Consider the following 24,215-nt stretch of genomic DNA (forward strand, 5'->3'; position numbering starts at 1 on the left):
ATATCATGGTTGCTCATTCCATTGCTTTGCCTTTCCCCCATATGCCATGGAGGAGGGGCCCTGAAGCTGTCGTTCCCGTTGAAGTCGATGCATCATTTTGAAGCCTCTCCCAGCAGACGCTGGCAGTGCTGCAGCTGGGCATGGAAACACAGCGGTGCAACCGAAGCCTGAGAAGGACATTGATTTGGTTCTATGCTGCAGACTCACAGCCCGCACAAAGTGGTGGAACAGCTACTAGCCAGTTGGAGAAGAATGCAACTGGCTAGTAGAATTACTCTGCTTTTATTTCCTTCTGCTGCCTTTTCTGTGAAGTGGGAGGGTCAGCAGTGCCAGTGCTCTGACCGGCCCGGCTGGCAGAGGATGCTGCAGAGCTGCAGATACCACACAGACATCCCCCCTCCAGTCCCTGCTGGAAGAAGGCAAAATGTCCTGCTTCCAGTTGTCCTGAAAAGCAGATGCTGGACTGGAGTTCCCATTAGCCAATCATAATTATTCTTACCTATAATTATTCCTCTTACAGAAAGTTTATTTTAAAAATGAAAGATACCAATTGCTTTTTCTAAAAGAGATCAATCACAGTGGGATAGTTTGGGATGTGAGAAGTAATGTTACCTGCTCAATCTTTTTTAGGAGCTCAGGTGGAGATGGGTCCTTTCCTCCCAAGTCTCGCTTTCTGCTCTCATTTGTGGGGTCAGCAAAGATTTCCTCCATCTCTTTAATCCTGTCCTTGCACTGAGAATGCTAGAAATGAAAACCCATAGCAGTTAGTTTGACAGACAAGAAGCCAAAAGCCCTGTCACTACTTCATGACCAGAGATGGAAGGTCTCAGCGTGTCTGGCACACCCGGCTAACCACACCAAAGGGACCCTGATGGCTGCTCTACCAACACCTAGTCTTGGAACTAAGACTGTGGCTTTGGATGCTTTGGGGGAGTATAGGTCTAAGCAAAATGATACTGGTCAAATATTGGGAACACTTCTCTGCAGAACCGGCAGTGGACAGACATCCTTCTCCTGTCCTACTGCTCATGAATGGGAGTTTGAAAAGCAGTAGATTGTGTCACAGAAGGTCATCCCTATAATGCACAAATACGAAGCAGCTTCATCTTACTAATGATTTAAACCATTAACCAGGGTCTTGAATACTTGTTCCCTTGACTCCTCCTCCACGTGCAACACAGCCACCTTAAACTGTGTGTTAATAATTCAGCCACATAGAAGAGGCTTCTTCTCTGAGCCACCAGGAATCACGACAAGAGCCCTGAAGATGATTTTCACCTTCCAAATGTGTTTGGGAAGCCAGAAAAAGGCTGTCCCAGGCAGTGACCCCTTCCTTGGCCCCTGCCTGGTGGTTTGTCCCGAGCTGCCGCGGAGTGGGCTCAGGGCTGCTGTCTGGAGGCAGGGGACAGAGCCCAGCCACTGGGGCTGAGCAGCCAGCTGAGACCTACCACAGCTCCAGCTTGGTCCTGAGGAGGGAGAGGAGTGCTGGGAATGGCGGGAGCCTGCGCTGGCACCGCTTCCTTCCCCCTGCCTGGGTCTCTGCAGCCCAGCCCAGCTGGTGCCTCCAGTGGTAAACGTGGTTGCACGGGGCTGCACCAAGACTCACAGTGAGAGCTTGTCCCCATCTACCTCACCCCTGAAGCTTGACCCACAGGCTTTACAGACAAGGTTTCCTTGTACTGGGAGTGAGGAAGGGTAACACAGAAGATCATGAGCCATTTTTAATCACTTTTCTTTTAAAGGGAACTCCATTTTGACAGTTGCAGGACAGAGGAAGACCCTGATGTCTGCCAGAAGTTGAGTCCCACCTTCTCTGTCCTCAGACTACGTTTTTATCCTCAGGAATATACCAGACTTTTAGGATGGGGTGTCTTCCTTTATTCCCTATAATCTTATGTTGGACCCACAAGATCAATTCAGGGATGTAGGAAGGATGCAAGTGCCTGACAGGTTGCAAGTTAAACCTGAAAGTCCTGCTTCCCCACTGGTTAGCACTAACAGTCTCATCCCTGCAGGCATCCAAGCTTTCTGTGTTAAAGTTCCCAGGCACATGTCCTGACGTGACTCGTGACACTGAGCAATATGTCACTCCTGGGACCCACAGAGGCAGGTGTTCCCTGACCTCACTGATGTGAGACCTTCCTATGGAATACCGCTTCCCAGAACACACCAGATGGACATCCATGCTTCGCATAAATACTTTCTGAAGGAGCAACTGGGAACATTTCTTCATGTTTGGACTTGCAAAACAGTGGTGGGGTTTTGTGCTTTGACATGCACCTGGCCATCTGTCAGTGCGTTGTCACTGCAGCCATGATCTATTGGCACTGACAAAACACAACCCAGGTACGTTGCTAGGAATTCTAACCATCACATAATATATTAAGGAAATACGTGGTCACTGGCTCTCAAGGTTAGGAACAGCCACCAAAAATATAAAATCAATGTTTAGATGTTGCTACTGGGATGAGGTTTGTTCCCTGGAAGTTTGCAAGTCATGTTTCACTGGAAAAGGGGAAGCTGACAAATCTTCGCAGGTGGTAATGGACCATTACCAGAGCACTTCTCTGAAATAGTACTTTTTCTGGTAAAAAGAAGGGTCACATAGCTCTTTCTTTTACACTTGGTCTAAGAACAGGCGAAGTAAAGACCTTAATTGACTGTAATGAACAATGTCCTTGGCAAACCATGGTTCAGTGTGTAACTAGGTACTGAAAGATTTAATTCTAAACAAGTAAAACTCAAGCCAAAGAATACAAGCAGGAGGAGAATGTAAAAGCAGGACCAGCACAAATAAGAGGACGCAGCTGTACTTCCAGTGATATTTGCTAGCTGGGGCCAGATTTCTCAACCACTAGCTCAGGTGAAAATGCCTTGTGGAGGCAGTGGTGCCCTAATGAGGTTAGGGACAGCTCACCAAGTAAAATATTGCAGGACTGAATAGCTAGTTTAGAGCAGAAGGAATATGGCAGCAAAAACACTGTCCAAAATGGAAAAAAAATCCACGGACAGCTTCATGTTAAATACTAGGCTTACATTTAAAAGCAATATGAGTTGGAAGTGATTTAATGCAGGCTAATCCCAAAGTATGGAAAACAAAGCACGTTTAGAGATAACCATGCTATCTGTGCCTGCTTATGTGACTATAGGCATCTTTCTTTATATTCTCCTAATTTGTAGTGTTTTCTTTGCACAAGGCTTTATTCTAAGCCTCAAACCACACAAAAAAATCCCTTCTTTCTTGGAGTGGATTTGATACAGGGGATAAGAAAAGGCTCCACCAGAGGGGCTTTTCTACATTTGATTGTAATCAGTTGGGAGGAATGGTTGAAGGATGAACAGACAAGAGGGAACAGATGCCTGGATAAAGGGATGGGTCTGAAGACGTGGAGATTTTGGAGATCGCAGAGAAGGTAGGTGAAGTACATTGAGCACTAGAAAAGGGCAAATATTATACCAATTTTATAAAAATGAGGGTGAAAGGAGCTCTGGAACTATAGTTATCTTCACTTTCTGAAGAATAAATCTGGAACAAATAATTAAACTTTATTTGGATGCAGCTAGAAAAGAAGAAGGGACATCAGAGAGCACAAGTGTGCGGGGTCATGTCAGACCTGAGCAGTTCCCTACTATGATAATTTACAGGTATGCGGACAACAAATAGTGGGTCTCATATGTCTTGATTTTACACAGCTTTGATATGATTTCATCTGACATTCTCATAAACAAGCTGAGGAAATGGGTGCTTGATAAAAATACAAGATAAGTACTCAGTCAGTACCTCCCTCATATTTTAAGAGTTCAGTAGAATGAGTTTAAGCTCAGAGAGGCTGCAAATATGTTTTGGAGGACAAGATTCAAATTCCAACTTATCTGAAGAAATGTCTGAGCAAAAGAGATAATATTAAATAACAAATGCAAGGCACCACTTGTAGGCAGGAAAAACTGCCTGTACAAATGCAGAATCAAGGTCAACTGATCAGATACCCTTTCTTTAAAAAAGGGTCTGGTTGTTACATTCACATGAAGATGAATCATGTCATGCTGCAAGAAAGGCCACCATCGTACCTGAGCACAGAAGCAGGAAGGTAACCTGCAAGATGCCTCAATGAATGCTTTCACTGTCAGGCACTGGTATTTGGCTCTGCACCTCAAGAAAAATAAAGATCGGGTTGCCAAAAATAAAAGCACTGCAAAAAACAGATGATCTAAGAAAAATTGGTGAGTCTGATTGAAAGAACCAGGGCTGTGTAGCCTAGCAAAAGGATGGGAGAGGAATGTGATTAACTTTCTTCCAGTAACAGGAAATGTTGCAGGGAGGAAGAAAATGACCCGCTTGTCATGTCCCTGGTGGACATAAAAATCAATACTCTTACACTGCAGCAAGAAAGACCTAGGCTAAAGGTTAAGAAATCTTTCCACTGTTAAGGACGGACTGGGACAGCTTGCTGGGGAACCCGCAGTTTCCCAGCGGTGGCTTGAAAGCACAGCTTAGCCCTGTCAGGAATGACAGGCAATCCAGTGCTGGGGTAGGAGCAGGATGGCCAGATAAACTCTTTACCTCTCTACTAGCCCCATTCTTCTATGACTGTAATGATGCAGTGTGGAGATTTTCATGGGGTTGTACTAAAACTTGGACAAATGTTGATGCCAAAAGTCTCAAAGAAACTGTCAGTCCTGTACGTTGGCTGAATTCTGAGGCAACAAAGTCCCATCTTGACAGCTCAGCAGGTCTACGTGTTGGACTAATTAATGATTAATGCTAAGTATTTCTCATTGTTGCATGAAAGCAGATTAGTTTTCATTCCAGTCAGCAGGAACAGCCTCTTGCTATGCAGCCCCAATTAAAAGTTACATAGTTTTATGTGTAGAGGAAACCACCTCAGAATCTCACCAGGTATTTTTTGTGTCAGATAAAGGAAGTACCTGTAAATATGTCTATTTTTAATGCTTTACATTGTTAGTAACAAAAAGACCTAGTCCATATCACCAGCACGTGCTTACAAGAGGTCTAGTATTGCTTAAGAAAATGGTATTTCATTAGCTAAAACTATTCACCCATGTTTCACTGTCTTGTGGAAATATGCAGCTTTGCATGCATATTGGGAACATCTATTAAGACTATTCCATCTGTAATATCACACCACTCTATATTTTCCTACTTTTTAATTTTATGTCAATGTCACAGAAAGATTAAAAGCACCTGTAATAAGAGCCTCCCTTTAACAGTGATTTTAGGCTTCACATGATCCATCATCACAAAGGGGAAAGATTTAGAAATGCAGAATAGAAAAAGCAAAGGTTCATGATTGACTTAGTTCACAGAAATCATCTGTGCACTGTGTGACTCAGTGCTCAGTGACTCCCAGTCTCATTCTAAATCTCACCTGAAAACATGGCTCTTTTTCTTTTGTCTATTGTCTGTTTTTCATGCTGCCTCTGTTCATCATCTAAATCTGTAATGGCACTGTAATGTCCTTTGGGGTATGATTTGCATAAGGTATTGTACAACATTTTAGTCTCTTAGCAGAGCATACAGCTTCCCAGAAGTAGCAGAATAGTGCAAGCACTATTTAACAGTGAGTCACAGCTCCCATCGATGCCCTTACGAAAGGCGATGTACACCCTAATTTATGATTTTGTGCAGGCACTAACAGAGTATGTATGGAAAAAATTACCATGTGGAGATAAGGTCAGAAGTAAATGAGCCATTTCAGAAAGCAAGGAAAGAATGTCCCAAACACTGCAGTTTGTTAGTTGTTTAATGTCATTTTGTAACTAGAACTAAAACTTACACTGTTTTTGTGGAGAAGAAAATATATGTGGATTATATCATTGTAGGCAGCAGAGTTTCCAGAGTAGGCTCTGGGTCAAGTGTGAATTGAGTTATTATTTTAGAAATTTGAAGGACTAAGTATATCTCCCACCCCTTCCACCTACCCCATCAACACAGTTTTAGCAAACTTTATCTACATTTCCATTTTTCCCCCATGACTCGCATTCTCCAGCTTAGTCACACTGACATTTCGTGCTATGGGAGGGTTAGCTGAGATTCCATACCCAGGAAACTTTTGGCATGTGCATAACAAAGTGCATGAGCCAGTCACAAGTTTAGCTAGACAGGTGTATTACTGAACTGCCTGTTTTAGTAAAGCTCATACATCCAGGCACTTTTCTATGAAATCACCTTAAGTTTTAAAATATAGAACAATACAAGCCAAAAAGGAGCTTGCTTTCCCACCAACCTGTATCTGAAGCATCACCAGCTGTGAATCCAGGGCTTTCTTTACTGGGAGCATTTTGAGCAACGATTCAATCTCTCTCTTCTTCTCATCTACCTTCAGCTTCAAAAATTTGATCTTTTCATCCGTAACTTGAATCTCAATATCTCCATTTCTACACAGCATCTCTTGCATGTGTATTTTTTCATACAAAATGCATAGTTCTTCTTCTCGGTCTCTGAGCAGAAGACCACTGCAATAAGCCCCAAATGAAAAGGTAAAGTTTAAAAGAATGTGACTCATATTCAGTATATTTCATCCAAGAACAGAAGTGGTGACCTGGGAAGATAGTAATAATCTGTGGTAACATACAAACGTTTTAAAAATACTATTTTAATATCATGTTAAACTTTCAAATAGGTAACAAAATCATTACACTGTGAAGATAAGAGAACAAACCATTGCAGAGGTTACTCTAGTCTCTCATATAATTCTAAAAACTCTTCTGGCCTTCCACAGCATTCATTTAAAAAATGGATTAACATGATCAGGGAGCTTTACATCTTCTGCATTTTTATACCTTATCTGTGTACAAAGCACAAACAGAGCAGGAGGCTACAAGTTATCAAGGCATTCAGCAGTCAAGCCACCATATTTTTTTAATAGTAGTTCTGAAGTATGAATATCATCACCAACGGAGAACCAACATCTGTGTGATGCAGAGCAGCACTGACACTGCAGCAAGGCAGACTGCTTAGGGAAACGTATTGAGGCAGTCTTTCAGTATTGCTAACTAGGAGTGCTCATAAACTGAAAAATATTGTTGCTTCATGAATGTCAAAATTAAACAACACATTATATCAAGCTGCCATGAATACCTCTCATTTCGTTGCTGAAGAGCTCTTTCATATTTTTTGTGTAGCTGCACTATCTCCTCTTCAGTTTGGGTGACCGTATTGGTAAGTTTCTCAAGAACCAAATACTGCTGCTCTTTCTTTTCTTTCATCTCTTGCATGGCTTGTACAATTTTGAGCCAATCACTTTTGAGACTGTCTATAATTGCTATATTGTTTGTATTCTTCAGCTGTTGCTTCTGCAATTTTCTTTAACATAACAGAAAAGTAGGAAAGTTTTTAGTACTTTCAATTTGAAAGCAATTTCAGCAATTAAAAGCAGAGCTTAAACTAATTCCTCAAATACATTAAGGATCTTCTATGTCACTCTGCTTCACAGATGCATTATAAGAAACAGAAAGACTCTCTGGGAATAACTTCTCTCTGCAAGATCTTTCCAGCTTGAAGAGAATTGGATTATGGCCCAAGCAAAATGCTACAAATAGTGCACTGCACTACAGCTCTTTTCTTCTCTATTGGGTAGCCCAAAGGGCCACAAGAAATAAAGTTTAAGAGCAGAAGCATAAACTGTGATGCAGTCTTAATGTGTAGAAATCCTGCCTTTCTATTTAAAGAGAGAGCAATATTTACATATTTTGTGGTTGCAATTCAAAGCTCTCCAAGTTTATAAAACAACAAATCACAACATTCACACAAGAAAATTATCGGTTTCTCTCTTTAACAGATGAGGAAAAAAATCATAATGAAAGGTTAGTGACAAGGTCACACTAAAGAGCCACAAAACTGAAGAACAGAATTCATTATTTCCAGCAACCTTACTGGCCACTAGATGATAGTCCCTCACTTAAAAGACAGATTCTTGTTGCTATACGGATCATTCATTTTCTTACAACATGGAAGTTAGAGTTACTGCATTTAATCTGTCGTAAGTATCACTTCTTGATCAAGATGCTATTTATCTACATTGGGAAGATATTTGGTCAACATACAAAAGAGGTAGTGAAAGGAGAAGCATAGTCTTCTGTTAAGATACAGAACTGCAGATGATGTATCCCACCTCCCCTTGTGAGCTCCATCATTAAATTGCTGGATAGCTATGTAATGAGCAGTGAGCTGCTTTCTGGTTCCTTTCCCTGCTTGTGTAACACTTCTGAGTTCCACAAGGTATTGCTAAATTGAATCAAACTTTTGTGAAGCAAGTTTCAGGCTGAAAGCATGACAGTATTGCAGAAATGCAACACGTTATTAAATATTTTCTGAAAAACCTTCATCTTATTTGGACTGGTTCTCTGTCTGTCCTCCAAATTGTGCAGGTTGCAGTTAAGTCAGTGATACTATAATACTAAAGTCTGTGACTGGGATTAAAAACATTTTCCATAGGCAAGAGAACTACTGAAAATTCAGCACTTCTTGCTAGTTCTAAATCTAGATTTGCAGAGATCATAATGCCTGTTGGATCTGTACCAGAGTAGGGTCATCTATAATAATTAGATACGTCTGATATCTAGACAATATAGATTTGCCTTCTTAGTCTTTTTTTCTCCTTTCATCAGCAATTGGCTGGGAAGGACTCAAAAAGTGTACCACAAAATGTCAGCTTGTGCATCTTGACAAAATCACTTAAACCACTGAAGTTCCACTTCTTTTTTAGCTACCCCCAGCATGACTTTGTAATCAACCTCCTTGGAGATTCACAATACACTTGGAATGACTGTAACCTGAATGCATTCTTTCATCCAGTTGTGCAATTTTTTGGCACCAAAAGACAAAGTTTTGGGAAAATCAAGTGATTTTTGAACTACTCAGTTTTGTCTGTGCTGTTTTCTATACACGGTTAACTATTCACGACCTTCCTACTTTCCTAGCTACTGATTTCAGAGACATTGTCGTTCTGCCTATATTGCAGAATATCATCACTAGAATGACAAAAAGATGGCAAAAAGATTATCCCCACTAAATAATGGTCTAGGAAAAAACAGAATCACAAGCACCAGCTGTCTGCCTCATCCTCTTTGTTGTGTATGTTTCAGTTTGACGAGGATTGCCTGGAAATTGAAACCATGTTTCATTTTATCTGAAATAAGTTTTTTCCAATAAACTTCAATTTGAGTTTGAACCAAAAAACCCAGTTTGTTTAAATTTAGTAATTACACAGTTGCATTACTAGATAGTGACTCATTTAATAGTACCATGCACCAGTCCAATGTGGAACTGTATATGCATTGACCTCTTTTTTTCTAAGGAGAGAAAGTATGACTACAACAGTATTGTTCGTATCGAATGAAAGAGCATGCTAATGCAGATGCTAGAGGCTCAAAAAAACTGTGATCGAAGGAAATGCAAGGATGATTTATCCTTTAGAAGGATGGGAAAGTGAGGAAGTAGCCAGACAAACTTCAGAAATGCTTTGTACCATGCAGTGATGCCCAACCTAATTGTGAAGTGTTAGGGTGACCAGAAGTTGGAACAGATTATGTAACGGTGTCGCTAAATGTCTTTGAATCAGGTTTTAGAAATCAGGATAATGACTATTAAGGATGATGTAGGTATCGTTGAAGTTGGACTAGATTCTCTCTTAAGATTCTTTCTAATCTTATATTTCTACAAATGTCACCTACAGCTTAGTTAAACTCACCTTTCCTCGGTTATAAGAATGTTCCTTAAATTTTCTACTTCATTTTCTACCAATTTTACCCGTTTTCTAATTTCATTTGCTTTCTGATGAGCAGCATGCACCAAATCTATACATTTATTCCTTTCATTGTGGACAACCTCATATATTTTAGCAAGTCCTTGGAGTCTGAAGAAATGACAAGTGTGAAAGAAATAATCATTAGAATTTTATGCATACATTACTTGGATAAAAATTGCATTAAAACACATTTTTTAGCTAATGTGTTGTTATTATTATATTCTTACTCTTTTTGGATTTTTCTTCTCCTCTTTTCAAACTCTCTTATTTCAAGATCCTTTCTTTTTTTTTCTTTAATAACATTTTGGAGTTGTATCTGAAATTTAAATAAATGGAATTCAGTGAGCACTTTAGGTATATCAAAGAAATGACTCAGAACAGCTACTCCTCTTAGTCAAGGAAAATACGTTGAAGTGAGAATATTCTAAGAACTTATTCCAATCATAATTTAATGCTTTTATTGCAATAACATTAAAGACCACACTTTTCCTATGTATATTAAGCTTACAACGACTGTTAATGTTGCTAATTTGATGCTGCATCCTAGAAAGATTGGTCCCTTATATCTGGAGTTCTACTGTTTCCTCTCAGTTCCTTCACTCTGTAATTATTTGGCATATGCACCACTTTTCAAACAAATTTTTTTTTACTCTTTTCTGGCTTTTAAACAATCACAAATGATTGAGTAGAATGGCACATTTTCATTCTGTTCGGGCTCTGGACCTTTTGATTTCAGTTGTATTCAGTCCTTAATAGCCTGTATGATTAACCATCTATGGACAGGTCTTTTCTCTCCTCCCACTTGTATCAGGAGGAGGAGGCTGGCATTAGAAAAAGCTAGTGGATGTTGGGTTGCAACTCTGGGCATGTTTGTGTGTTCATTAATTTGTGTTTATCTATATTTGTTATGCTTTTATGGACTTTTATTGATGGTACTAAGCATGACATGTTCGCTTATTCTGTGTTTATAGGCAGTCAAAGACTCCTAAGGTGCTAGAAGGGTACCTTATCTAACTTGTTTGAACATAGGCATACGTTGTGGAAGCATAGTTTGTTCCCATATAGCCACTTGGTATTTAATATATACTGTGCAAATTTACAGCACATATATGATATTACAAAGCCAGCAAAATGCAGGCAGCAAACCAGCAAACACAATGACTACTCAGCAAGAAAAGGTTTATTTTCCTCTTTCTTCAATTAATACAATGATTTATGCCTTCAAATGTAACAGGAAAATAAAAATTACTGCCTCTCCTTGGACCGAGTAGCAATCCTGTTTATCTTCTAATGGCCATATAGTTGTAAAATAAAACACACAGGTGTGCTTCTGAGAATCTCAGTTGAGGCTCTCTGCTTTTCTGCCACTTTTTTTCAAAATTGTTCATTTTACTCCATAGGCTTGAAAGAAAATATCCTTTAAAATCCCTTGTTTCAATTGTGGCACGATTTTTTAATATACTATTGCACTGCACCATAAATTGCCAACAAAACACCACGGTATTGTGAGCTTCCTGTGTTGTGGTGTAACTTTAAAGTGGGAAAGGAGAGTCCATAAGGCTCCCCTCACCAGTAATTTTATTTCTACTTATGCCAGCTTTTACTTTAGAAAAGTCTTTCTATTATATGAGATGATAATTTTTTACCTGGACTTTCTGAACATCCCTAGATTTCTGTTCCCTCTCTTCAACTTTGAGCCAAATCAGATGTGCAAGTCTGGATAACTCTTTTCGGCTTTTTTCCAGCTCTTTGTAAAGCAAGCCTTCTTCAGCCATGCATTCTTGTAACACGCGGGCATCCATACCTGATATTGTTTCCTAAAGAAAATTAAATGCAATTCATTATGCATCATCAATGCATCAGCATTGGCAAACTCAAAATTGAAGTAGTTTGGGTTTATCTGTAAAGTGAACACATACACAGACTACATGGATTTAAAAAAAAACAAACCCAAACCAAACCGCTTTAAAATTCCAGCTGGAACATCATGTGTGATCCTTTTAATACCATGTTGTCGTGGGAAAAATGACTGCTACAGCTGAACCCAGGACACATGTCAAAATATTTTATCACCTAGAAGCATTTCTGTTCCTCAGTCTAGCATGTCTTTCAGCTATTATTCATTGGGCAGAAAGGTTTCTTATGGCCATGTAATCTTTAAATAATTTTACTGTCAGGTCTTGACATGTCCATACTACGCAATGGAAGACACTCACTGAGCTTTCACATTAAGAGACCAAATTTAGACATTTAAAGTGGAGCTAAGTATTTAGATGACTAGAGTTGCTGGAGATTCAGTGAGCTCTAAAAAGCTATCTATCTGCTCTACCCAGTGTAGGTTAACCTCTTTAGGAGAAGGTGAATGGATAGGACTAGTAGTGGTGGGACAAGGGGTAAGGTGTTCAGACTTAGACAGGGAAGGTTTAGATTAGGTATAAGGAAAAAGTTCTTTACTGTGAGGGTGGTGAGGCACTGGAATGGGTTGCCCAAGGAAGTTGTGAATGCTCCATCCCTGGCAGTGTTCAAGGCCAGGTTGGATGGAGTCTTGGGCGACATGGTTTAGTGCAACATGTCCTGCCCATGGCAGGGTGGCTGGAACTAGATGATCTTAAGGTCCTTTCCAACCCTAACTATTCTATGATTCTATGATTCTATGACTGGATTGTTACTGATTATTGTGGCACATTAGGTACATACAGCGTACACAAATAGTGACATGTAGATACCAAACATATGTATATTCAAACACAGGCGGAATCCCACCTGATAATGCTAACAAATTCAAAGACAGCACGTTTTCTCACTGGAAAGCTGCACCTAGAAACTCCCATAATTTTTTTTTCAAGCAGTCCCTTTGCTCATGATTGAAAACCAACTGTTACAGTGAAAAAGCATGAGAAAACAGAACTCAGCACCTGTTCAGTTAAACTTCTCTTGATCACTTCAACTTCTTTCTGCAGTTCTTGTCGTCTTTCTAATAATAATCCACTACTTTTAGGAATAGCTTCTGCCTACAGAAATAAACCAAGCACACTGAGTGATGCAAAAAATAGCTGTGAAAAATATAAAATGCAGATAATTTATTTGAAGTGGTTACACAAATGAAGAAATGAATTTTCTGTCTTTTTACAACACCTAGTCCAAGAGTTCTTCATTGAGTAGAGTTCCTCAGCAACATATCCAACTTCCTCAAGTTTTTCTTTTAAGAATTTAACTATAAACACTAATCTTCACAAAGCCCAGTCTAACTACTGAATTTCTAAGGGTTATGTTTTTGAGCAACTAAACTCATTAAAAAGGCAACAATCACAAAGAGAGACTATGTAAAGATGTCACCTTCTAAATTCACAGAGGATTTTTGGAGTGAAATTCTGACCTTAGGGAAGGGAAAAAAAAAATAGATCTACCACTGATTTGAAAACAATCAGTATTTCAAATCTGTGTAGATTTGTTCTCATATTTTTTTGCTTTTCATCAAGTAGGATTTTCCTGTTTCCTTGTTAGGCTCTAGGAAGTCAAAACTTACAACACAAACAGTTATGTACTATTTTTTTCCTGCACTTTGTGGAAAAATGTCTTTATTTGATCAGATTTTATAATGAAGTGGTGAGGGAAGACACATTAGAAACTACCTTCTGACTAAAATATATCTGAACAATCCCACTACAAACACTTGCCTCACAGTCATTAATTTCAAACTTGAAAATTCTTTACGGTTAAAAGTGAGAAATTCAGCAGATTGACTATGCAGGCATATGTTGCCTGTCTGTAATTGCAAGTCTGTAATTCACACAGGTGGGAATAAATGACACTCAAAACCACATCTGGAAGCTATTCAAAGATAATACATGCAACACTGTGCTATGTCTCAGATCTCAACCAGATGTTATTGTGTATACTGACATATAAAAAACTATACCTCAATATAGATAATGAGATGTTTTGCACTTGTAGTTTTCCCTTCTGCGATTATATTATAAAAATACATGTTCACCTGCATTAAGGGAAAGTGAAACAAGAGGCACAGTGAAGGTCAGTCTGTGAAGTTATTTTAGTTTCAGCTGCCAACTCTGAGATTTGATTTGATTTCTGTTTGTTAAAATGTCAATAAAACCTATTCTAAGCAAGTTACTTTCACTCTCGCGAAGACAGCAAACACGGCTTTTCAGTGGAATGTATATTAGTTATAACTTCTGCTGTGTAAAAAGGCTGTAGTAGGCATTTTGACATTTTCAAGATAGGACTCTAAAGATATCATCAAGTTCTTAAGTCTAAAAGTAGAAAGCTCATATAAACATCTTTAATCCATTAAGGACTTTTGTTCACATAAGACATGACTAAACTTAGGCACTTTTGGCTGTCTCTGTGTTGGCCTGACAGAAGAGAAGGCACGCGTGGAGACGGACAGCAGTTCTGCCCTGGCCTGGCAACAGCCAGAGCGGCCAGTTCTCTTTCACACAGAATGCTGGTGTTTAGCAATAGCTGACCTTTCACAGCTTACTAAGAAGAAAAACACATTTGAAGGAAGTGTTCTTGTAATTTCCTTATTCTACAAACCAGTCATTCCGCACTTAGCACGTGATTTAAAGTAAGAGAAATTTGGGGAAGCACACTGATGTACTGCTGCTTCTGCAATCACATTTTTATATTAGCAATTCATTTTGTGAATCTTGGAGTCCTAATGAATAAACGTAAATCCGGCTTTTTAAATAGTTAAAGAAACTTTAACTACTTAAAATTCTTCCAAATTTGGACAGTCTCAATATAGCAAAAGCCAAGCAGAATCAAGCTTGCCACTCTAGTCTTTCATACTCAGTACTTCATTTGAACTGACCATGCTGCAGAGGATTGGTGATTTCACATTTCAGATTCTAAAAAAGCCAGGAAAGGAATCAGAGGAAACACAGAGTATGGGCTAAAATAACTATATTGACATGGCCTGTTTGTGTCAGGGTAGCATCCTGCAAATTCTGGAGTAAAATAGTGCTTAGAATTTCACTTCTACCTCTACTGGCATTCCCTTTTTCCTACTCCTTATGATGATGCTACCTGCAAGGCGCATGTAAGCCTGTAGGATAACCTAGTGTTAGCACTGAGGGAATCCTTTGCAATGCAACTTCACCTTTAAGTGTCTTATTTCAGGCCTCACCCTTTCATGGTGTGAAGGGATTGAGTTGGGTTTGGATCTCACCCAGGACTGTGAATTCTAACTACAGCTGTCCGTGAATTATGGCATTTGATTTTAGCATTACATGTCTTTGAACAATTCTGGTTCTCCCTCCAGGAGTATTTCTTCAGTAGGAACGCAGGAATAAATACCATTGCCCGGATTTTCTTAGCTGATGCTGAACAGAAACTCAGTATGAGCTTTAAGATCGAAGTCTGGAATGAGCCTTTTAATCAGTATTTCAGGAAATTCTATCTAAAACTTTTTTGTATAGTTATAGAGCTTTCCTCCCTCCTCCCAGGTGCGCTTATATTACTAGGTAACTAACGTGAATTCAGGGGAGATGAAAAAGATATTAATATTTAATAATACTAAATATTACTGAGTAATGTTTAGAGTTTTTTAAACAGCAAAGCTAAGTATGGATGCGTTGTGATATCATATAGTTATTTTTGAAAACTTCACAGTGATGTAAACAAGACTTTTTTTCTGTCCTGAGTTGCTGAGAAGTACCAAGAAAAATTTCAAGGATGCTGTGTCAAGGTAGGAAACACCTTGAAAAATTATTCACTTGACTAAGTAAGATTAATTTTATAAGATTGACTTACAATTTAGACTAAGCAAGCGGCTAGTTTAGGTGAAAAGCTTAAGAAAGAGAATGGAAGAACCAGTAATGAGAAGAAGTGAATACAAAAGAGTTACAGACAAAGTAAATTTTTAAGAAAGAATTGTAAGGACAAAAGAAAGGAAATGTTTTGAATAGACAAGCAGAATGAGACTGCCCTTTAAAATCAGCATAGTAGAAGGCAAAAATAATACTGAAAATAGTAAATCAGTATGGGAAGAAGAACGGGTGAAATAGTAATGCAGGGAGGAAGTGGAGGTGAAATTCAAATGGAAACGAAGAGAACATAGGGAATTATTTCATATTCTTTAATACCAAACTTTATATAGTGTTAGTTTCCTGTTTCCTGGACTAATGTTAAATACATTATAAATTATTTACAGTAATGTACAAACAGCCTTCAAATTTTAAAAGGATAAAAACATTCAAAACATTTGGAGCAAGTCCAGAAGAAGCCACAAGGATGATCAGGGGGCTGGAGCACCTTCTATATGAAGACAGGCTGAGAAAGTTGGGGCTGTTCAGCCTGGAGAAGAGAAGCTGCATGGAGACCTCAGAGAAGCTTTCCAGAATCTGAAGGGGGCCTACAAGGATGCTGGAGAGGGACTCTTTGTTATGGACTGTAGTGATAGGACAATGGTAATGGGTTCAAACTTAAATAGGGGCAGTTCAGGTTAGATATAAGGAAGAAGTTCTTTACTGTGAAGGTGGTGAGGCACTGGCACAGGTTTCCCAAAGAAGTTGTGAATGCTCCATCCCTGGCAGTGTTCAAGGCCAGGTTGACTGTCTTGGGTGACATGGTTTAGTGTGAGTTGTCCCTGCCCATGGCAGGGGGGTTGGAACTAGATGATCTTAAGGTCCTTTCCAACCCTAACTATTCTATAATTCTATGATTCTGTGATTTATCTTTTCATTATCTGGAAGCCAGAGAGTACTTGGCTCTATTTTTCTGATACAAATTTCTTTGATGCCAACAGGCCAGTCACTGTATTACTTTGATCATTAATGAGCACAGTTCCATGGTGCTTTAAAGGAAGACATGACACCACAGTGCCCATATAATCTCCCAGTTCTCCTTCATAGGATGCTCCCACCCAAACTCCACTTCTTAAGAATAATCCAAATGTATCTTGATGCAGTAATTTTATTACAGCCAGAGAACCTAGATGTTTCTTTCTTAGTTGTAGCAACACTCTTGGCACTTTTATGTGCATGAGACTCCAGTCTTCTCCTCTTCCCCCTTTTGGGACCAGTCAAAAGATTTCATTGACAGATTTCTTAAAGTAAAATTTTGAATCCTTCTGATCAGTGCATTCATACAGACCTCTAATTTGAGTCGTTTATGCTGTGACTTATCTCGTTCCAAGGCATCAAAAATCGTATTCAATTGTAACTCCATCTTTTTTAAGACTTTCAGTTCTCTATCCTTCTGTGTTTGCTTGTGAACGAGAATATCAGATTGCTCTTTTTTCTCCAAGGCACATTTATTCAAATTCTCTTCCAGAGCCTCTCTGTACAGATAGACACAGAATTTTAGAAACAGGTAACTTGAGCAAGACATGAATGGAAACAGACACGATCATTTTAAGGGGTTTTGAGAACTGCATCATTATGGCTGAATAGCAAGATAAACTCATAAACTACTTGCACAAATTGCCTAAAAAGGTAGCATTTTTATAACTTTAACCAATGATAATATTCCTAATGATGTTAATGAGGTCTCACAGTCTGTTCTAAATATGCCAGAAATTCCAGAGAAGAAGAAATATAAGAAGAAGAAAACACATTTTTTAGTGTGAGGAAATATTTACATGTATGCTTCACTCAAACATTTCAATTTAAAGTGCCACTATCCTTTAATACAAAACTTTAAAGTCAAAAGCATTGTTGCTGAGCATATGGCCATGATTATAACTATACATCTTCCTCCGCAAAGAAGAAATCGTTTGAAGCTTTCAATCAACCCAACAGTTTATTTTACTTTACCAAGTTATATAAGCTCATAAATCAAGGCAATATTAAAGAGATGAGTAACTGGTCCCCACTGAAACTCAGGAGTGGGTGCAGAAATCTATGATCCTCATTTGAAAAATGAAAATACTGACAGATTCTTTTTCTTGTTCTATTTACTTTCTGTGGGTTACACAGAAAAAAAATATTTTCACTGGAAAGAAAAACCCTTTGAAAGATTTCCCTTTCAGAGCAAAGTCCAGTTCCACTCTCCCAGCATTTTATCAAATGGTTATGTTTTCTGATGCTCTTCAAGCCAGATCCTAGATTCTAGTAGTTTATATAAACATTTCTGAAGTCAAAACCAAGCTTGATAATTTCAACTCCACAGTGGTTGCAGCACAAAACTTGAAAACATAAGCAATACAGCAGAGAAAAGAAAGAGATCTTTGAGAACACAGAATTGTTCACACATGCTACACGGTTTATGTCTAACCTCTCTGCTACAACCACCAATTCTTTCTCTCTGTTAATTTCTAGTAGTTTTGACAAAGTACTGCATTCTCGTTCTTTGCTTTCTAGCAAAATTTGTTTCCCATCCAATTCCTTCATTATATCTTCTTTTTCTTGCAAAATCTCTTCAGTCCTCCTTTCAATGGCTTTCAGGGTACCATTCAACTCTTCTATTTGGTCATTAAGGGCTTTTTTCTTCTTCTCTTCATCGCTGTGGATATATTTTAACAAAACAGTCGGGGTTAACATTTCCACATGTATATTTAAATGGCAATGTTTCACTTCATATACTATATTTTTCAGTGCCGCGCATGGATTTTAAGTGCATTATAGATGCTTTTTAAAATGTTGATCCTAATTTTAATCAACAACTATACTCAGTCATCTCTGTAACAAATGGATGAAAAGAAGCCCTACATACATATTTATGTATATATAATTATTTATAGAAGCGTACTTTTTTTTGCAATTTATCTTCTCAGCTTCTTTTCCAAGTTTTACTGGAACACCAAGGATCCTTACTAGCTCATCCTGGTGACAAAACAGAAAGGTTAGATTAATAGCCTCAAAATCTGATGAAATTTCATAGAAGTAATATTCACCTACAATTCACATTCTGTGAAAATGAGCAGGAAACATATTTTGAATTACTTGAGCTTGTCCCAGGGAAATATAGCTGCTACTTTTGAATGAAACATTAATATTTATGATTTAATTATGTCTGCAAGATAAAAATTATGCTTGAATATTATTAATACATCTAATTATATTATCTATACCATGTAAAGTGGCAAAGACTTGGGTATGTTTTTTAATTCTCAGCATAAATCTGTATTAACTTGGATCTGGGCATATGTCAGAGCAGCCAACAGTAACACAACATAGCAAACACGTAATTTTTTAATCAAAACCATGACTATTATTTCCTAAAGGAGTAATAATGGATATGGGACAGCAGCATGTTTCGTGCCTATTGAAAAATGATGTAATATAAAATGTAACGCCATCTAATGAATTTGGAATGACTAAACAACATCCAGAAGATTCGCTGTTTCCTTGGACAAAGCGTGCACCCATAAACACATACATACACCCAGACACACAATTAATTTTGTGTTACTTTTAAATTAGCCTGCTTCTCCAGAAGCTTTTCTGTTTCTTTCTTATCTATCAACATCAGCTTTTTCTTGGATGAAACATCTTCCTTTATTGCATTAATTTCTGCTTTCTTTTGATTTACTTCTTTGCAGAGCTCTTCACAATTTTCTTTCAACTGTTTAATTTTCTTTTCTGTTCCCTTTAAAAATGAAGTAAAAGACAAGATTAACTTTATTTTCCCTGTTAAATTTTACAGGCTTGTGATGTAACAGATTCATTACCATTGAATGGTGGTAACAGTTTTTACAACAAGGTATGAAATACAATTTTTTAACAAGATGTATGTTTCTTCTATCAATAACCAGAGAATTTTATCTCCAACAAAATCACATTCATTCATCAGAATTATGACAGCAAATGTATTTATTTTCCATACTCAGATCCTAGAACCAAAACCCTGTACCTACCTTTACATGCAGTATCCATTTGATGAATACAGTAAAAAATTTTCTTGAGTAAACTTAAGAAAATCCAGATCTTTTCTGAATCAGTTATTCGTCACTTGCCCTAGAGTTATCAGACCTGAACAATATGATATAGGCTCTCCTACAACTTCCACCTCTCATGTTTTCTATGTATTCCAGATTTTAAATAAACTCTAGAGCTACTCACTGTGAAAATATTTTCATTCATGTTTTTATATATTAGCTGACAGAACATTAACCATGGCTTTTCTCATGTTTTGTACTTACCCTGTGTTTTGGAATTCTTGCATATTCATTTTCCAAAAGACTTTTCTCTTCTTGCAAACTACAGGAAAATCAAAGCAAAGCTAAATATATTAGTAGTACAATAAATATTACCATAATATAGTAAATGGTAAAAAAGTATGGAAGCCTATCTCATGCTAGACTAAAATGTATGGTGAATTATCATCAGGGACAATTGAAAAGTGTCCAGATTTAAAGGAGGGCTGCTGACTGGTAACTGGGAGTCCTGAAAGACAGATGGTACATGTGCAGGCTATTTCTACAGTGCACACATCTAAACTTTTGAACCTGATTCTTCTTAGTCTCACCATCTCCTGCAGTGATGCATTTATGCCTCATTCACCCTTGTCTTTACACTATAATGCTACACCCACAGTTTCTCCCAACCTCAGAAAACAAAATTTAAGCATGGAAGTGAGGCAAAAGAAAAGAGGAGGTGGGTTATAAACACCCACAAAACCAGCACACATCAAAGAAAGTGAAGTTGCTAGTGAGAAACTTTCTTCTTCCTTTGAGTCATTGCTCATGCACACATTCACACTATAAACAACTGTAACTGAAGCTCCTCAAACCCGAACAGGGTCCTGTGAAAAAAAATCCTGAAAAGAGAGGGGTGGTTGGCTAAGTCAATGGGGTATAGTAGAAAAGTAACCTGAATAGCCATGGTGATCTTAACCCAAAACTATGTTGCAATTTAAACTTTGGCAACAATAGACGGGTGCTGAAGGAGGGATGAAGAAGGAAAGATAAAAACAGGAAAGCTCTTAGGTATTCTGGGTGTGTTTTCAGTGATGCTGCTTTGAGAAAGATGAAGAAATGACTACAAAAGTGGGGTTGAACAAACAAGCTTGTTGGACATACAATAGGAGCTTCTTGGTGGCATTAGCTCTAGTGAAGAAATACACTGATACATCCCCAGTGCATGCACAGAACAATTCTGCACCTCTAAGAGGTAAACGGGCTACAGCAGCCTGCATGTCATCACAACCAAACTGAGCTTTACTAGGCCATTGTGCTATTGAGTTGGAACAAGGAGGCAGGTTCTTGCAATGTAATTAGAACCTCTGCTGACATTTCTGAGTCCCAGGCTATAAAGATTGCAGCTGGGGAATAGGTGGAACCACTGAATCCTCTGTCCCAGATATAGCAAAGAATCAACTTCAGCACTTAAATTTGTGTTTGTAACTCCAGCTGATGCATGTGCTGGTCAGGCTTCCTTGAGACCCAGGACAATTTGTTAGAATAAATAAATAATTAAGGGGAGTATTAAGAGAAGGGGACAGGCTTTCATGGAATAGCTGTGTCACCTGGGGCTACAAACTATGCAAGGGAGTCCTAGGGCAGCCCCACAAACCAACTTATGTACCCAAAGCAACTATTACAGTTGCTTCTGAATGTGGCTGACACAGAACCGAGGCAGCTGACTGGTATTTCTTTTTTTTCCTCTGAAACCTTTCAGCATCAGCCTAAGACTTTGCATGGTGGTGGTGGTGGTTCAGGTTTCAGAAGGTGACGGTCAGGTGGTCATGGGAGAGAGATCAGCCTCCTAGCAGCCAGCCTCATGGAGGATCATCACTAGGATCTTGTGCTCAGTTCTTTATCAGTACTGATTCAAGGCGCAAACCCACCATCCCCTAAACTTTTTCTTATATTGTGGTCCTCCAACAAAAGAAGCAAAGCTTATACCTGGAAGCCTCAGGTGACATCTTTCCAATTATGGAAAGAAAACAGTCAAAAAGAGAATTGGGTTGGTGGTGTTGCAATAAAAAGTACTAAATAAAAAGATCATGAAGAACAAGATCTGGCTTAGATGGGGAGCAAGGAGGAAATAAAGGCATAGAGAAGAAGTTGATTTACTGCACATATGTATATTTGCACAGGCAGAGTACAAGTACGCCTCTTACAGACACTGCTTTGTCTAAAACCAAATTTGAATATGAGTGTTTAAACACTCACAGAGTGAATGAGTTTGAAAAAACATAAAAGAAAAAAGTTGAATTTAGATCAATCTTCCCCAAAAAATGATAAAATTATTTACAAAAGAAAAAAATAATTCTATTGCAAAATCTATTATAACTTAAGAAATTGCCAAGAAGAGTGAAGAAAGACACAGGAGTATTTTGCAGGTGTACAATGCAAGTACATGTGAGTAAAGGAAACACCATAAGGTGATTTCTTCTTTGCTGCAGTGTGGCTCAGGAACTACTAGTTTTATGTTCCACTGTTTAAAGTCAGTGATAGAGAGCACAGGGATCAAACTGCATTAAAAACTGAGCTACTTCAATTCTGTGATGGTAGCTTTGGTCTGCTCCTGTGTACTGCACCTATAAGCTGCAACTGAGTATACTGTGTTGGAATGCTATGTGGGTCAAAACAATGCTTGTGCTTACCAACAGGTTGTCTAAACATAGAAATATGTTAACAAGGACAATTAATATTCCAAATACATTCTGGCAGGATTTCTAGTTGAACTCCTTGGGACTGGCGTAATCACGTTAATTATAAGGAATTTCCATTTTGCACAAATACGCATAACTGTTTGACTGCCCCAAAAAGTTACGAAGTAAGTCCTGTGCAAACTGATTAAAGAGGTACTGCATTGCCGGTCATCAGTCCATGCTGTGCCCTCTTTAATATCATGCCGAACGATCAAAAGAGAATCCCAAAAATCAGGAGGGAGAGCAAAGTTGACATTGTTTTTCTTTTGCCACATTCCTCACTCATGAGGACAGATTCCTGTGGAGCCATTCCAGTTTCTCAACAAAGGCTTTTCCATCCAGCAAAAGTAAAATGATTTGAACACCTCATTTTCTGTGACATAAACAAAGGCAACACTGACAGCAAGCACCAAGTAACCAAGTTACCTTAAACAGACCAACTACTTCCACACAAAACCCAGTGAAAGAGTGAAAAGAATAAGAGGGTAACAGAGAAGTTAAATCTCTCCCTTTTGAGCAATAAGTTTGGTCCAGCTGCCCACATCCAACATTAGACAGGTGCCCTTGTGCTACTATCCCCAGGCTTCCTTACTGTCAGGAACGAAAACAGGAATCTCCAAAGGACAGGTCATCTGACATCCCACGTGCCTATTTTAGGATGAGATAAATGAATGGCTGAAGATAACGTATTTCTCTCTGTCGACTCTAAAGGGAGACCAGGATGATTAACTCAGATTAAGAAATCAAATAAGATTCTTCACGGATTTAAGTTCAGTCTCTGATTTAATAGACACAGAAGCTTAATGTAAGGTAAGCAAAGAAAATCGGGTCTTTTCATTTAGCATTTGAATCTTGTAATCTGTGATATATGGATATCAGCCTCATGACTGCCTATAAAATAGACATAAATCACAAGAACAAACCAAATAGCTGCAAGTGGCACTAGGAATTTAGAATTACCACTGGTTTATAGCCCTTCTTTGATAAGTGTATATTTCAATCCCATGTGGGTTTTAATATTATTATTATTATACCTGTAATAACATACAAAATGAAAAAAGATGAAACCCTTAAGTTTAAGCATTAATGTTCACAGATGTTTCTCACATTGCTTTACTTATTTTCATGAAGCTTAATAGCAGTAAGTACACGAAAAGCTATCATGGATGCAGATCTAATGAGTCAAGAAAAAGCACTCAGAAAACTGGACCATTAATAAAAATACATTCCAGCCTTTTCCCTGAGAGATGTCTACAGCTGCAAACTGACACAGAAATAAAAAGATTAAGTCAGAGAGATTAAGAAATGTAGTGGTAGTTGTCAGCAGAGGTCCATTTCAGTTCCTCAGCTCACAAAACAGTCAAAACGTTGTTATCATTACAAATCCCATCATGCAAGAAAGCAAACTCCTTCAGCTACTCTGACACATAGCTGGGATTGCTGAGGAATCCACAGAAGACTCTCAGCACCTCACAACTAAAATGCTAGTGACCACAAGTAGAAGATACCACAGCCAAGAAGCTGCTAGCATGAGATTCCTGCAAAGCTTCCAACTGTAATTAGTTTGCATGCACTGGAAAATGCAGTCATAAGACTAGTTGATAACAACTTCAACTGCAACTCAATTCATTTTACTTATGACTTGTTATTCTTTACCAGAAAAGCTATGGACAAGAGCTAAACATTTCACTTTTTATTTATTTGGTGACTAATCCTGAAATAATTACAAGCATTGAAATAATTTTCCATATTTGCAATGCTTCTACAAGGACAAACTCAGTTTTGCAATCCTGACTAGCATGCAACAGCACATACTACTCCAGTGAATAGCTGTTTTGTTACCTGCACAAATGACTATGAGGGCTGTAGATTGGACTCAGGCTTTAA

General features: G+C 38.4%; 1 protein-coding gene across 6 annotated transcripts in view; it reads right to left on the reverse strand.

Moving 5' to 3' along the window:
- CCDC146 (coiled-coil domain containing 146) overlaps positions 1 to 24,215 on the reverse strand; it is a 70,852-nt gene that overhangs the window by 4,232 nt on the left and 42,405 nt on the right. For 5 of the 6 annotated variants that reach the window (XM_030480936.1, XM_030480938.1, XM_030480934.1 and 2 more), the window contains 12 exons: positions 19,873 to 19,930; positions 19,143 to 19,319; positions 18,480 to 18,553; positions 18,006 to 18,233; positions 16,884 to 17,070; positions 12,683 to 12,778; positions 11,414 to 11,584; positions 9,995 to 10,083; positions 9,711 to 9,875; positions 7,100 to 7,324; positions 6,246 to 6,474; positions 613 to 741 (listed from right to left, as the gene is read on the reverse strand). In XM_030480936.1, coding sequence (XP_030336796.1) covers positions 613 to 741; positions 6,246 to 6,474; positions 7,100 to 7,324; positions 9,711 to 9,875; positions 9,995 to 10,083; positions 11,414 to 11,584; positions 12,683 to 12,778; positions 16,884 to 17,070; positions 18,006 to 18,233; positions 18,480 to 18,553; positions 19,143 to 19,319; positions 19,873 to 19,930 — 1,828 coding nt within the window. The remainder of the gene's footprint in view (positions 1 to 612; positions 742 to 6,245; positions 6,475 to 7,099; positions 7,325 to 9,710; positions 9,876 to 9,994; positions 10,084 to 11,413; positions 11,585 to 12,682; positions 12,779 to 16,883; positions 17,071 to 18,005; positions 18,234 to 18,479; positions 18,554 to 19,142; positions 19,320 to 19,872; positions 19,931 to 24,215) is intronic. The other variant, XM_030480937.1, reaches the window with a different exon arrangement.

Source organism: Strigops habroptila, chromosome 3, assembly GCF_004027225.2.
Source record: "Strigops habroptila isolate Jane chromosome 3, bStrHab1.2.pri, whole genome shotgun sequence".
Lineage (NCBI taxonomy): Eukaryota > Metazoa > Chordata > Aves > Psittaciformes > Psittacidae > Strigops > Strigops habroptila.